The sequence below is a fragment of the Pseudonaja textilis genome, chromosome 9, assembly GCF_049901715.1.
Source record: "Pseudonaja textilis isolate UNSWEBS1 chromosome 9, rPseTex1.2, whole genome shotgun sequence".
Lineage (NCBI taxonomy): Eukaryota > Metazoa > Chordata > Lepidosauria > Squamata > Elapidae > Pseudonaja > Pseudonaja textilis.
This window is the reverse complement of record NC_141998.1, coordinates 22,945,280-22,960,295: the sequence shown is the minus strand read 5'-3', so window position 1 is coordinate 22,960,295 and position 15,016 is coordinate 22,945,280. Positions and strand designations below refer to the sequence as shown.

General features: G+C 42.4%; 1 protein-coding gene across 1 annotated transcript in view; it reads right to left on the bottom strand.

Annotated features, from left to right (window-relative positions):
- CLMP (CXADR like cell adhesion molecule) overlaps positions 1-6,207 on the bottom strand; it is a 45,555-nt gene extending 39,348 nt beyond the window's left edge. Inside the window, exon 1 of the mRNA XM_026709083.2 lies at positions 5,693-6,207. Coding sequence (XP_026564868.2) covers positions 5,693-5,720 — 28 coding nt within the window. The 5' untranslated portion in view covers positions 5,721-6,207. The remainder of the gene's footprint in view (positions 1-5,692) is intronic.
- Positions 6,208-15,016: the final 8,809 nt, after the last annotated feature.

Sequence of the window (15,016 nt, the reverse complement as noted above, 5' to 3'; positions counted from 1 at the left end):
ACCCCAGAGTTTTAAGAGCCGAGCTAGTCTCTCGCTCTTCTCTGTATATTCGACCAGATTCAAGAAGTTGTGTAAGCAGAAGCTGTGATCTATTACTCAAGCTAGTTTTGCCGAAAGAGTTATGTGGTTTAGAATGAAAACAAATCACCCCCAAATTGCTACGTGCAAGTTTTGGGAAACAGCAGTTGTGCAAGAAAGAACATCTGAAAAAGACTTTTATCTTTAAAACCTCATTATGCTCATTTTCTCTAGAGTTTTATATATAAGAATTTGGCTCATCTGAGCAAGGGAGGGCTGTCTTTGGCCTGTTCCCAAGTATAAACCGTACTTCATTTCTGCATATTAATTATCTTCCTGTGCTATGGAAGTTTTAATTAAGGTAAGATATTGAAATCACGAACCCATGATTAAAGGAACAGGGTGATGCTGCCATTTCTAATACTCTGAATTGCAAGATTTACAAACTTATAAATGAACTTATAAATTTATAATATATATTTATAATGTATTTTTATGCCTATGATAATGATTTATCACTTATAACTTTTATATACAATGAGAGCTTATGCACCGAAGACAAATTCCTTGAGTGTCCAATCACACTTGGCCAATAAAGAATTTTGTTCCATTCCATTCCCTGTTGCCTGTTCTATTCTATTTCCTGTTCTGTTCTGTTTCCTGTTGTATTCCATTTTCTGTTCTGTTTCCCATTCTATTCTGTTTCCTGTTCTGTTCCCTATTCTATTCCATTCCATTCCATTCCAAATTGCAAAATTGAGGGCTGCCAGCTAAAGATTTGACTAAGAAGAATGGCTTCACACACCAGAGTCCAGGCCCAGCACTTGGATCATTATATCCTTCTAGTTTGCTCTCACTTGATTGACCTTGCTCGGAGTCAGTCATCCTAGATACACTCGATGACAAGATTTACTTCTGATTATCTCCCTTTACTTTTTGCTCCAGGGAGAAAAAAATATTCCGACATCTACAGCCTCGTGTTAGAGAAGTTCAGAACCTCTTGATCCTTCTCATCTCTGGAATAGTGATAGGAAATAATTGGAAAGGCACTGGAAGTCATTCAGGATGACAGTCCCTGGCCTTTGCAGCTTTAGCGTGCAGCTTAATTAACTTTTCCCCCGACCCAACCCGTCCCAATCCCTCCCACATTTCCCCACCCTCTAGATTTAAACCGGTCACAAAGCAATCCGCCTTCAAGGCTGAAAATATATCTTTTTTAAAAAAGATTTTGGGCCAGAAAGGGGTTGGGAAGAATATTTGACTCAACATTTCAACTCCACTGCCAGTATTTTCTTTGGTGGGACAAATATCATTTCGGTGCTCTGCTTCCTTGCTCTAATGTAGGATTTTGTTCTGCTTCAAACTTTTCTATAGCTATTAACATTCTTTCAAGACAGCTTTTTTTTTTTTAAAAAGCCCCACGTCCTTGGGAGGATGGGTTATATTACAGCAGCAGAATATGTCTCATACATTTTGGCTGGGGTGAAGAATGCCTCCCCACCCATGAAGTATATCCCTACGAAGAAGAAACAGCCAAGGAAAGAAATCTCTCTGTTTACTTTTTCTCAAGTTGGAGCTTGTTTATGTGCCAAGTTGAAATCCAGTTGTGATACCTTTCCACAGACCATTAGTACTGCAATATGCCATATCTAGGATATGATAAATTACTAGCTTGTATAATTTTGAAGGAAAGATGGAAATGAGGGACACTTTTATAAATATGTGTTTTAATGTCACTGGATTTAGTTTAGTTTTAGTTTTGTTATGAATGGCTCTAATAAAAAAAATATAAGATAATTGTTTCCAAAACAACGCTTGCTTGTGAATGCATAGTTTCTGGCCCTTGATAGAATTGAGACATAAGAACAATAAAACAATCCTGAAAAGATTATAATAACCTTTTGAAGTAACTTCTGAATGAGATCTTTGGGAGGCTATACAATTTTTTTTTACCCTTTTGGTTTCTCTCGCCAAGTATGGTGGCTCAACTGGGCTTTTTGATTTGACACCCCAAGATTATTATTTTAAAAGTGCAGATTACGGATTTTCTTCCAAAATGTCATGACTAATGGAAACATCTAGACTGCCACAGTTTCTTATACAGCTGGGTTTTGTTTATTTTTTCCTTCCCTTTTTAATCAACTGGGAACATTTCATTAGGCAAGAGCCAGGGGTGATTTTAAAAGAGTGTTAAAATGATTACGTTCTAAAATATTGCACGAGGAGTATTAAGAATCAAGTTCTTCTCAACCCAGTTTTCTATCTCCTCCAAAGTTTATCAATGTTTTCTGGCCTCTGGGCATGTTCAATCTGCTATGGATTTCCCTTTTTGTTCTTTTGCAAATGTAAGGTTTTTCTAAGTCTCAAAGAAGAGGGCATTTGTCTGGTTTAAGATGGTGCCATGCCATTCTGGCTATGTTAGTCTCTGGTATTGAGACTTACATACGTACGATGGAACGTATCTATTGAAGTATTCTACCAATTTAAAACCATAGGAGAAAGAGATAAACTATGGTCAATTGTCATATTATATATCTTTATATTAATACATCTGATTTGTATATCCAGATGTTAATGGACTGACTTCCTGCTATGTCAGAAGAATGTGATTCTTTGAGCATTGCTTCGTTTCTCCATTCTTGTTTAGGGGAACAAGTTTACAACAAATTGCTTGGTCTTGTCTGAGGAGAAGAAGGAGGAGGAGGAGGAATAGAAGAGGGAGGAGGAGTAGAAGGAGGAGGAGGAGGAAGAGGAGGAGGAGGAGGAGGAGGAGGAGGAGGGAGGAGGAGGAGGAGAGAGAAGAAGAAGAAGAAGAAGAAGAAGAAGAAGAAGAAGAAGAAGAAGAAGAAGAAGAAGAAGAAGAAGAAGAAAGAGGAGGAGGAGGAGGAGGAGGAGGAGGAGGAGGAGGAGGAGGAGGAGGAGGAGGAGGAGGAGGAGAAAGGAGGAGAAGGAGGAGAAAGGAGGAGGAGGAGAAGAAAGAGAAGGAGAAGAAGAAATCATCTCATGGTTGAAATTATCACAAGATGAGAAAGCTATTTTGGAAGAATTGTAAATGCAAGATAAACTTCAAAAGATCAGATTCTAGTTCTGGTTCCCCTGGCATCTTCCTTCCTTCAGTGGCCATCCAAACACTTCCCAAAATCCTAAGAACAGAACTTGAAGACCTTTGGGTACCTCATAAAGATGTTTGGTTCTTTTTTCCTAATTCTGTTTACTTCATCCACCTGCCTTACCTTTTCTGCAAGAAAAGTTATGGCTGCTTTCTTTGTGTTGCTATATTTAGTTTTGTCATAAGGAAATTTGCGTTTCCATCCTAGATTTGTTCCAATATCGTTTTTTTTTTTTTTTTGCCTTCAGGATTCTTTCCTTATAGATGAGATCCCAAACTTGAAACTGGCAGAGATGAAAGACAATGTCACCAGATGATTGGAAGAACTAGGAAAGGCTAATGAATTAGACTGTCCTGCATGCTTAACAGAATAACAGAGTTGAAAGGAACTTTGGAGGTCTTATAGTCCAACCCCCTGCTTAGGCAGGAAACCCTACACCACTTCAGACAAATGGTTATCCAATCTCTTCTTAAAAACTTCCAGTGTTGGAGCATTCACAGCTTCTGGAGGCAAGTTGTTCCACTGATCAATTGTTTTCACTATCAGGAAATTTCTCCTTAGTTCTAAGTTGCTTCTCTCCTTGATTACTTTCCATCCGTTACTTCTTGTCCTGCCTTCGGGTGCTTTGGAGAATAGCTTGACTCCCTCTTCTTTGGGGCAACCCCTGAGATATTGGAACACGGCTATCTTGTCACCCTAGTCCTCCTTTTCGTTAAACTAGATACACCGAATTTCGGCAAATGTTGTTTACATGTTTTAGCTTCCAGCTTAATTCTCTCTTTTGCTATCTTTTCTGACAACGATCTGGTATCCATCTATTCCATCCTTTGTAGAGCATCAACGTGATGCAAAAACTCTGCAATCATTTTTTCGTGCATATAAAAAAAAAAGGCTCCAAGGACTTTTTATTGTACATGCCCTTTGCTTAGCTTTCCTAAGGGAGATGGCGAGGCTGTCCTTGAGTCAATTCTAATGTGTCTGAGGTGAGGACAGCAGGATTTGGCAACCTTTGCGTGGCCCTAATCCATGGTTTTTATTGTGTGTGTGTGTGTGTGTGTGTGTGTGTGTGTGTGTAGCTGCCTGCTTGTCAGCCCAAGGTAGTAAGAAGAACGGAAGGAGAAACTCATTCTCCACATAATATACCTCAGGAGAAAGTACAATATGCTAGAAAAGAGGCTGAAAGAGACAGCATCTAATTGTCTCACACAAGAAATGAGCAGTTGGCTTTTACTCCAGTCTACTTTCCTTAATAATCGTCTCCATCTTTTTCTCTCTCTCCCCTCCATTTTGTATAATCTTCTTTAAGGCAAGACCCATGGATAACTGGTGGATGTAATTCGTTTTTTCAGAAGAGCACCAGAAAGAACTATTTTATTTATTGCTGGCTGTGTTAAATGATGAACCCTCTGGCGTTATTTGGCAGAAGGTGCTCTCTGCGATGCATCTGTTTCTTATTTGGGTTCACCTAGTTTATCACGTAATTTTGATAAATCACATTTTTGGTTGCTCGTATCTGGCCATTCTCTCTTTTATTTCTTCACGAAACACCGTGGCCCTTTCTAGCCAAAGTGGAACGCCTTCAAAACCCCATTAATGTAATCATGTGTGCAACATTCCATAAAATTAGTTCAGTACTTCAGGGGGATGAGGGGTGGACTAGATGACCCTACCGTGCCTAAAATAGAACATGTGAATGCAGCAGCCACACTTTTATAAATGAATGGATTTTACAGAATAAGAAGCCATTTTTCCCCCCCTTTGGATTCTAGAGCAACCTTGGTTTTCCCTTCCGTGAAACCATTGATTTTTTAAAACAATATCGCTCTCTTTATCTATAATCTCTCCTCTGTACTTTCCTCTCTTTCTCTTTGGTGTTGACTTTTTCGTTCTTCAGTTTCTCTCTTTTGCCTCTCAGCCCCTTTCCTTCAATCATTCTCTGCCCCCACCTCCCCAGGACCTCTTTCCAAGTGGTAGGTTGACACATCTGTTTCTAATTTAGACTTTTTTTAAAAAAAAACAGTATCAGTTGGAAACAATGCACTCCTTTAAAACAGGACAAACGAACTCCTGCGCAAAAATCACCCGTCTCCAAAAAGTTAAATAAATTGACCCCGAGCCCTGAAACAAGTTTTCTTTGTTCAGGTTTGCAAAAAAGACAAATGAGTCCAATATGTTTCTCTTTTTTCTTTTTAGCCCACTCCCCAAACACCTTTCCATGTTATACATGCCTTTGAGAGAGGCGAAGAAAGAGCCCTTACAAAATAGTTCACCTGGTTAACAGATGATGGTGTAAACCCCCACCCCACCCCACAACCCCAAAACCTATCCAACAAACCTTTTGGAGAACGGAGCTTTACGTCTGGGATGGGTTGGATAAGAAAAGTGAGCTTTAACTTTTGAATGCTCGCATTAACTTGTAAAAGAACAAGCAATTGAAAGCAGATGAGCTTCTTGCAAACTTTTAACGCCAACAGTTTTTTCCCTCCCTTTGCGCCTGATGGCTGCAACTTTAGGCTGCCTTCCCTGAATTAAATTAAGGGACGAAACCAAATTCTCCAACTTACCTAGCAGGAGGATGGAAAGCACAGACATTCCGCCTCTGTGTGTATGTGAGACAGGCAGCTTTCTTCCTTTCCTTTTTCTCTCCCTTTTTTCTTCTTCTTTCCTCCACACTTCTTCTCACTCAGGGAAAAAAAAAATGACCAGCAGGACCTGCTCACAATTCAAACCTCTGTGGAATGCGCTCTGGGTAATTGCTTCCGTGCGCTGCCGGAAAAATATGCAACTTTGCCTTTCTGCCTGCCCTTCTGCTGTGCATTCCCCCTTCGGATTCCACACAGAGGGGAGAAGAGCCGTTGTGCCTCTGGAGCCACCGATTCAGTTTGGAGCCTGTCAACATCTGGAAGGGGAGAATCAGAGGCGGAGGCAGCAGCAGCAGCAGCAGCAGCACAGCCGAGAGACACATCTAGGACTGCCAGAGTAATTTGGCATGTCTGGAAAGAAGAGGAGAGGAGAGAAGGGGGTGAGAAGCAGAGGGAGAAATTTCAGCCTGCAAGTTTTATCACATGGCTGTGTGTGTATGTGTGTGTGTGTGTGTGTGTTGGGTGGGTGGGGGGATAAAGGTCCCTCCCTACCAACCACTAGGATTAAGGGGGTTTGTGGGGAAAGGTTGGGCAATGCAAGCGAGCTGCTCCTTACCTCTGGCCATTGGACAGCCCAACCTTCTGGTTGGGTGGTTGGTTGTGTGGGGGGGGGAATTAAATATGCTTTCCTTTTGTCAAAAGCGGTTAAAGAGATTAAACGTGGAGAAGCATCCTCGTTTCGTCTGCAAAGAAGAAACGAAGCTTTCCCCCCTTCTTCTTTAAAAATAAAAAAAATCAAGCGAGAAATACGGCCTTCAAAGATAAAAGTGTTGTCTGCAGAGATGACTCACGAGAGATAGCGAATTCAAGCTCCCTTCAACACTCCCCCCCCGCCCCTCCTCCCCTGCCTGCTCTTCCCCGCGGCCCCTGGAGCAGTCGGATTGAATTGTGACGGCACAGTTGCCAAAAAAACGAAGGGCAGGCGTTTCCCTTCATTTGGAAGGCCGCGAAGGAACCAGAGCATGCCCTAGGTGGTTTTTCCCGGTAGCGATACAGAGGATTCACGGTTGCCTCCTCCTACGGTATTGTTTTTTTTAAAGCTTCCCCATTATAGCCCATCACTTGGTGGTCTCCCATCCTCATATGAACCAAGTCCCAACCTCCTTAGGTTTTTAAAGATCAGCCAAACTGCTCAGTGCTGCCATCTAGCAGGGCCGAAAATACCGACGCAACTCACTAACGCAGAGGTCACCAACCTTCCAGACCTCAGGGACCCCTCAATTTATTATTTTAAATCCCGCGGACCACTAATAGGATCTGCCTAATGACCGGCTGGATGGGCGTGGCCAGCTTGATGTCACTTACATCAAGGGGTGCTTTGTTGGCTTCTACTTGCCCCTCCCCTCCCAGCTACTCCTTGCCTGCCTGCCCAGCTCCATAGCAGTGGTAAAATGCTACTGGTTCAGCCGAACCCGTAGTAAAAAATTAAAAAGCTCCGATGATCAGGATTGGCCCTCACACCCACCGGTAGCTTTTCTGTTCTTTATCCTCTCAGCTGATTGGCTGGTGATCAGCTGGTGATTGGAAAACTGTGTGTGCATGTGTTAGGTTCACGTGATCACTGAACCAGCAGGGAAACTGGTAGAATCCCACCACTGCTCCTTAGGGCCCAACAGAGAGCAGTTGTTGGAGCTAAGCAGCCACCCCGAGGAAGAGTTGGTAAAACAGTTGGCCGAGTTCAAATGGGATCTGACCAAGAAGGAGGCTCGGCAGTAGCATGTCACTGAGGACTACGAGCACAGGCTTTCCAAGCAGAGGGAAGACCTGGGGAGCGCAAGGCCAGGTATCAGCACCTGGAGGGTCAGTGGCCTGAGATGGTCAGCCAGTTCCAGGCCACGGTGCAGTCCCACTGGAATGAGGCCCTCTCAGGCTCTTTGCCACCAGTGGTCCTTCCCTCCAGCCTTCGCCCAAAGCCCTGCACCAGGAGGCTGAAGCAGACCCCAAGTCAGAATTCCTGCCCCCTTCAAACCCACACAAAAAGACCCCAAAGGGGTCATTGCACATATCCAGCCCAGGGGGGCATAGGTTGAGGACCCCTGATTTAGGGCAATATAAAACATTCAAATATTTTTTTTTCTGTGGACCACCAAAATTTTCTCGTGATCCACCAGTGTTCCACGAACCACCAGTTGGTGACCATTGAATTAAAGGAGGCCAGTTGCATTCACCGACTGTCTGTCATGGATGGAGCTGGTTCTCTTTGTATCAGGTCATCTCCAGTTCTGGACTTCACCTCCTGCCAATATTCGCTCATCAAATTGTTTCCATCCCAGGATTAGCGGTTTATTCTTTCCGTCAATAAAGGATATAACCAGAGGCTCTTTTCGAGTCGGCTCGACGTGCACGGAAAGAGAAGCTGGCAGATGGCTGATTCTGAATTCCTATCATAACTCTGGAGTAGGCTTACAGCTATAGCCTTTAACAATGCAGGTAAGTCCTCGACTTAGAACAGTTCATTTAGCACCCATTCAAAGCTACGCCACTGAAAAAAAATGACTTGCGTCAGTTTTTTTTCCCAGATACGGCCTTTGTAGCATCCCACGATCATGTGATTAAAAATCAGATGCTTGGCAACTGGTTCATATTTATAACCATTGCTGTGTTCCGGGGTCAAGTGATCCAGGGATGGGCTTCAAAAAAATTAGGGCAACCAGTTCTCTGCCTGGTTGCTGGGTGGGCGTGGCCTACTTGGCCTCCTGCACCGCAGCAGGGGTGGGGGGCATTTTTTGCCCTACCCAGGCTCCAGAGGCTTGCCTTGAGCCTACAGGAGGGTAAAAATGGCCTCCCTGGGCTCCAGAGGCTCTCTGGGGGCCAGAAACAGGCCCACTTCTGGCCTTCTGAAGCCTCCAGGTGGCCCTTTTTTCACCCTCCCTGAGCCTCTACACAGGCCCTGCACTTACCTGGGTTCCAAAACAGGCTGTGTGGAGACTCCTGGGAGAGGAAGGGCGGGGCAGTCAGTTGTTGCAACTACCGGTTCAGTAAACCAGATGTAAAATCAACACCCAGTTCACTCAAACCGGTGTGAACCGGTAGCGGCCCACTCCTGATGTGATCTCCTTTTGCGACTTCCTGTCAAGCAAAGTCAACGGTGAAGCCAGATTCACTTAACAGCTGAGTTACTAACTTAACAACTGCAGCTTAATCCACTTAACAACGGAGGTAAGAAAGGTTGTAAAATGGGACAAAACTCACTTAACAACTGTTTCACTTAACAACAGAAAATTTTTGGGTCAATTGTGTGGGTCGTACGTCGAGAACTACCTACTATACATCCCAACATGGCAATCTTGAAAAGTTTTCTGGAGCTGGTGGCATTAATTCAAGGGAGTCAGGGAGGTTTTGCGAGGGTCACCCCCAGCAGGGTAGCCCAAGTGAGTTTAATTCTCAATGCCTTCTATTCCAATCTCTGCCACCGTCTGTGACTGACCTTCAAAAATCAGTCACGCTGAGTCTTCATCTTGAATTGATAACCAACCTCTCTTCCCCTATTATTGGTGGATTTTCTGCTTGTTGATAAGAACTGCCAAACTCAATCGATGAGAAGAACAAAGTGTCAACTCATAAAATATTTCTCTGGTCTTTTTGGAGTTGTCAACAGAAAGTGAGGGGGGAGCAGTGCAGCAGCTTGCAAACCGAAAGTGCATTCCATGAATGTTTTCAAAGATAGTAACTAGGTGACTGAAGTTTCTGCCCTACAAAATTCTAACTGGAGAGCATGATTAATGACTCTTGGCTATGGATGTGTCCTATTGGGGAATATGAATTATGGTACACTTAGGGGGTGGGTGAAAACCAGGGTCAAGGGTGACAAGGAATGATGTGTCTCAGAGTTGGCTATACCCAGGCAGTGCCAGACATGTTAACTCCCAATAAATCATTTTAAAGTTTTGGAAGTTTGGCTCAAGACTCATGATTTAAATGGGGGGTAACTGCTGGAGCCCTGACACAAAGACCAGGAGATGAGAATTCTTTGAGGGAAGAAAAGTACACATCATCTGATTCCTATTTCTTTGTTCTTGTGTTGGAAAACAGGGCATGTTAATCTCACGGGGGGACTGAACCAATGGTGGGATTTACCCTTTTTTTTAACTACTGGTTGTATGAGTCCACCAACCATCGATTTTAAGCTTCAAAACTGACCATGTATTCAGGGCTGATGAGTAAAACAGCTGAGGCGTGGAAGTAAAAGGAAATAAAACACAGGAAAGGATGAGACCGGGTGGGCGGGGCCAACTGCTCACCGGCGCAACCGGTTCATGAGAACCGGTGCGAACCAAAACCACTGGACTGAACTCATGCGAAGTTGCGCGTATTTCATTCTGTTTTCATAAGGGCTCCTCTGATTTTGCCTTCTTTCCAGAACTACTGTACTTCAGATCTCTAAAACAGTTTTTACAGAGAGCAGAGGATGAAGTGTTTTTTTTTTTTTAAAAAAAGTCAAAATATTTTATTAAGGATGTTCTACAAGAGAAGATGAAAAATGTGCATTTTTTCTTTTTTCGAGTTTGATTAATGGATGCTTTTTAATCTTGGAAATATTAGCATTTTTAGAGTTAATAAAGTAAGTCTGCTTTAACTTTACATGTCCATCCATCCATCCATCCATCCATTCGTCCGTCCTTCTGTTTGTTCATTCGTCCATCTATCCATCTGTCTGTCATTCTGTCTGGCTGTCCATCAGTCAGTTGATCAATCAACCAATCAATTCATTCATATGGTTACACACTTCCCAGAGCAACTCCAGCACCTAACAAGGCAATAATCTATTTTATTTTCCTAAATGCGAACTAAAACCAAAAGATTATAAGATATTCCTTTTGTATAGGACCGAAAAAAAACATCTGGGGAAACATCCTAGCAGGATAATTCATTTTGCTTGATCGTATGAAGTGCTTTTATGTTCCTCTAAGGTTGGGGGCAGGGTGAGTTGGCACCCCATAAATAAATCAATAGGAATGGATTCTTATTAGATGAACCCACTGGACTGTGAATCAAAGCGGTCTCTCAAGGCGGAAAGAAGCCTGCTTTTATCTCTCTGCTGGCCTACCTGTTTTGGAAAAGAGAATTTTGATTTCCAGAGCTGTCGGGCTATCAGTTGGCACCCCTGAAAATAAAAGGAGAGGACAAAAATGCAATCTTAATCCACCAGACTTGTAATCTAATTTTCAACTGTCTTGTTACCTTATTAAAAAAAATAATATTTATTTTAAGGCAGGAAGTTGCTCATACCGTCCTGGATTAACCCAGCCTTTTCTGTGGTTTTAGCTTTCTTTTAATTACCTCTGGATAAGCAGAAAGAAAATGGACTGGGGTGAAAGAAAGAAAAAGTCAGAAGCCAATATATGAAATGTTTCAGCGGTAAGCGTTAAGCAGGTCACAGTCAGTTAAGGGTAAGTATTTCCTTAGCAAATGTCAAACCTCAGCATTTCCTTCAACTTTACCTTTGGCATAAGTAGATGTGAACTGGAATTAACAGAAAAATGGAGTTGAAAGGAACTTTGGAGGTCTTCTAGTCCAACCCACTGCTCATACAGGAAACCCTATACCATTTCAGACAAATGGTTGTCCAATTTCTTCTTTAAATTTTCCAACGTCGAAGAACCCACAACTCCTGGAGGCAGGCTGTTCCACTGGTTGATTTTTCTGACTGTCGGGAAATTTCTCCTTATTTTAGGTTGCTTCTCTCCTTGATTAGTTTTCATACGTTGCTTCTTGTGCTGCCTTCAGGTGCTTTGGAGAATAATTGAACCCTCTCTTCTTTGTGGCAGCCCCTCAAATATTGAAACATTGCTATACTGTCACACCAGTCTTTTAAATTAAACTAGACTTACATAATTCTTTGATACGAGATGTTTTTGAAGGTTCTAGAAAAGGATGATTCTAAAACTCTATCTTGGTGAAATCATTTATTAAAAAGGAGCCCACCCAAAGTCAGCAGAGTCCAGTAGGAAATCTTAACTCTTGTTAAAAAGAAAAGAAAAGAAAAAAGGCATCTTGGCATGCCGATTTAGCAAATGAGCTTTGCTTTAATTTCCAACTTTTTACATTCGCTTAGTTGAACAGTTCAAATGTGCAAAAAAGGACTCTGGCTGGATTTTTCCAGGTATGCGACAAATCCATGGAGGAAACAAAAAAAAAATGCATTGCATTCCTCCCCCTTCCTCGGATTCTAGAAACACCAAGTGTGTCGTGCCGCATTACGGCTTTGACAGATGAAGTCTCAAGCGCTGTCATCAACGCTCCCCAAATGCTTCATGGCTTTAATAGAATCAATGTGTCAGGAGCCGAGGGAAGCCTGCTCCCTCCAGTGTCCCTTGAAATCCCAAGAGGTTCACAGAAGACAGAGAATCAACGCCCTGCTTATTGGCCTGGGCTGACTTTAGCCTTGCTTGAATTTAATGCAGCTTGCTTTTCGGTGGACGTAGCTAGAAGTCAAAGCTATGAAACCGGCATGGAATGCTCTGCATTCGGCCTGGAGTTTGATCCTGACCGGCTCAAGGTTAGATCAACCTTCCATCCTTCTGAGTTGTGGTGGCGCAGTGGTCAGAGTACAGTACTGCAGGCTATTTCTGCTGCCTGCCAGCTGCCTGCAATTTGGCAGTTTGAATCTCACCAGGCTCAAGGTTGACTCAGCCTTCCATCCTTCTGAGGTGGGTGAAATGAGGACCCAGATTGTTGGGGGCAATAGGCTGACTCTGTAAACCACGTAGAGAGGGCTGTAAAAGCACTGTGAAGCGGTATATAAGTCTAAATGCTGTTGCTAGTCCTCCCTCCCTCCCTCTCCTTCCTTCCTTCCTTCCTTCCTTCCTTCCTTCCTTCCTTCCTTCCTTCCTTCCTTCCTTCCTTCCATATAGGCACAGTGGCCAGAATGCAGTATTGCAAACTAATTCTGCCAACTGCCAGCAGTTTGATCCTGAGTGGCTCATGGTTGACTCAGCCTTCCATCCTTCCAACGTCGGTCAAATGAGAACCCCGATTGTTAGGGACAATATGCAAAACAGTGTAAACTGTTCAGAGATGCTGTAAAGCACTTATGGGGCAGTATATAAATCTCAGTGCTATCACTATTTCCAAGAAAGTTGACTACATTAATGTATCGGAAAAAATTATAGGAAGCAGTTTATTAAATCGTTCATTTTATTTATATTTATACTGACTCTGTAAACTGCTTAGATAGGGCTGTAAAGCACCGTGAAACGGTATAAAAGCTCTATTGTCTCAAAGGTGCTTTTTCAAGAGGCAACTGGACTGTCTGGTTTTTCTTTGAAGACATTTCTTTTCTCAGCAAAGAAGCTTCCTTTTCAGCAAAAGGTCTTCAGAGAAAAACAACCATGACTTGGGTGACCAAGAATCTCCGTAGACATATAAGTGCTATTGCTATTTCTATTACCATCCATCTCACTAAAGCAACTCTGGATGGTGAGAGAATTAAAACATCAGTATAACAATAAATAACACAAGCTGAAAGGAGAAGAGGGGAAAAAAAATGAAGCTAAACCATCCACACTGAATTAATAATATGTCAACTTATAAAGCATTCCTACACCTGTTTCCAAGTTGGCATAAGAAACAGGAGGGTGGACCCTGAAGGAGCATACAGCAAATGAATTCAGAAGCACATTCCAAGCTTATCTCCCAAAGATTGTAGCTGAGGCAACCGGGTATTCTCGGTTGAGAATAAATCCTCTATTGGAGAGCATGATTGATGACACCCGGACCATGAACAGGTTTCATTGGACAATCTGAATTATGATACACCCAGTGGGGTGGGGGTGGGGAAACAGGGTCATAGGTGATTGTAAATTATGTATCTCAGAGTTGCCTTCACGCAGGTCATGCCAGCATGTTGCTCCTAATAAATCCTTTGAAGTTTTTTGAAGTTTGGCTTGAGGCTCATGATTTAATTAGGGGTGATCGCTGGAATCCTGACATAATATATTAGCAGCGTGACTGACCTCTTGAGCCCGAAACCTGGGAGACAGGATAGAGCTTAAAAGTCTTGTGAATGGCTGGTAGAGTCTGGCCAATCTAATTTGGGTTAGGATGGTGTCGCAAAGGGCAGGCGTAGCAACCAGGTGGGTATTTTTCTTGGGTTCTGCTAGATGACACTCTTTCATAGCTCAGATTTCAAGTTCTGCATTCAAAGCAGAACCATGTTGTGTGTTTGTGTATCTCTCTGTTAGTCCCAAGATTTAAATGCTGGGTTTATTCCTTGCATCTTTTCGAGTCATTTGGCTTCTCTTCCCCCCGGCCTTGGAAATATTTTTTCCTATTCTATTAAAACATTTGTTATTGCTTAGAAGAGTTTACTATGTGTGTTAGTGGTGGGGTTTCTTCTGTCTTTCCTTTAAATCTGTTTTAAGCAGGACTACAGGCAGATAATAATAATAATAATAATAATAATAATAATAATAATAATAATAATAATAATAATAATAATAATAATAATAGCAGCAGCAGCAGCTTATATCCTCCAATGCTACCTGAACAGTTCCTAGGTCCTTGGTTAGGACTCGATCTGTTGAGTTACCAACCAGCCCCAAAGGCTGTGAATCTCACCAAAGACTAACCATAATACTAATACGAATACTAACCTTTATTGTCATTGTGCATGGTACATACAACAAAATTGGTTTAGCCTCTACTGGTGCAATCCATAACAGAAATACAAGACAACATGAATAGTATAGAAAATAATCTTTATACAAGTAATTGGGGTGTGTGTGGGGGGAAACTAGTCATACGTTTAAGGAAAAGTAATTTTTATGGAAGAGTACAAAGAACAAAGTACAAAGGGAGGTCATTGGAATTGATGCAGAGCATGTACTAAGAAGGGTCTCTTCCCATCACTTCCTCGATGAGAGAAAGAGAGAGAAAACAGAACAATTGTGGAGATTCCTCTTTCCTTGGAAGTGCCTAACAAACCTCTCCCTGACTAAATTTAGCAATAATTGGGATTTAAAGGGAAAATGACGTGCTGTCTCCATCAAGCAAGTTTCATTCGGTTAATTTTGAATGGCATTGCACTGTTTGCTTTTGAGAGAACCTTTAGATTTTTCTTTTATTAAGAATGTTGTGATTCAGTCCTTGCATGAAAAGGGCTGAAAGCGTTCCAACTAGATGCATCCTGCCAAGCCACACCAAATGCGTCCATGTATCATATTTCCTTTTCAACTTTTGCCCTAGACAATTTTTGGGGGAGAGCTTGTACTGACTTGCAACATCCAAAGCGTTTCATTGTGGGTC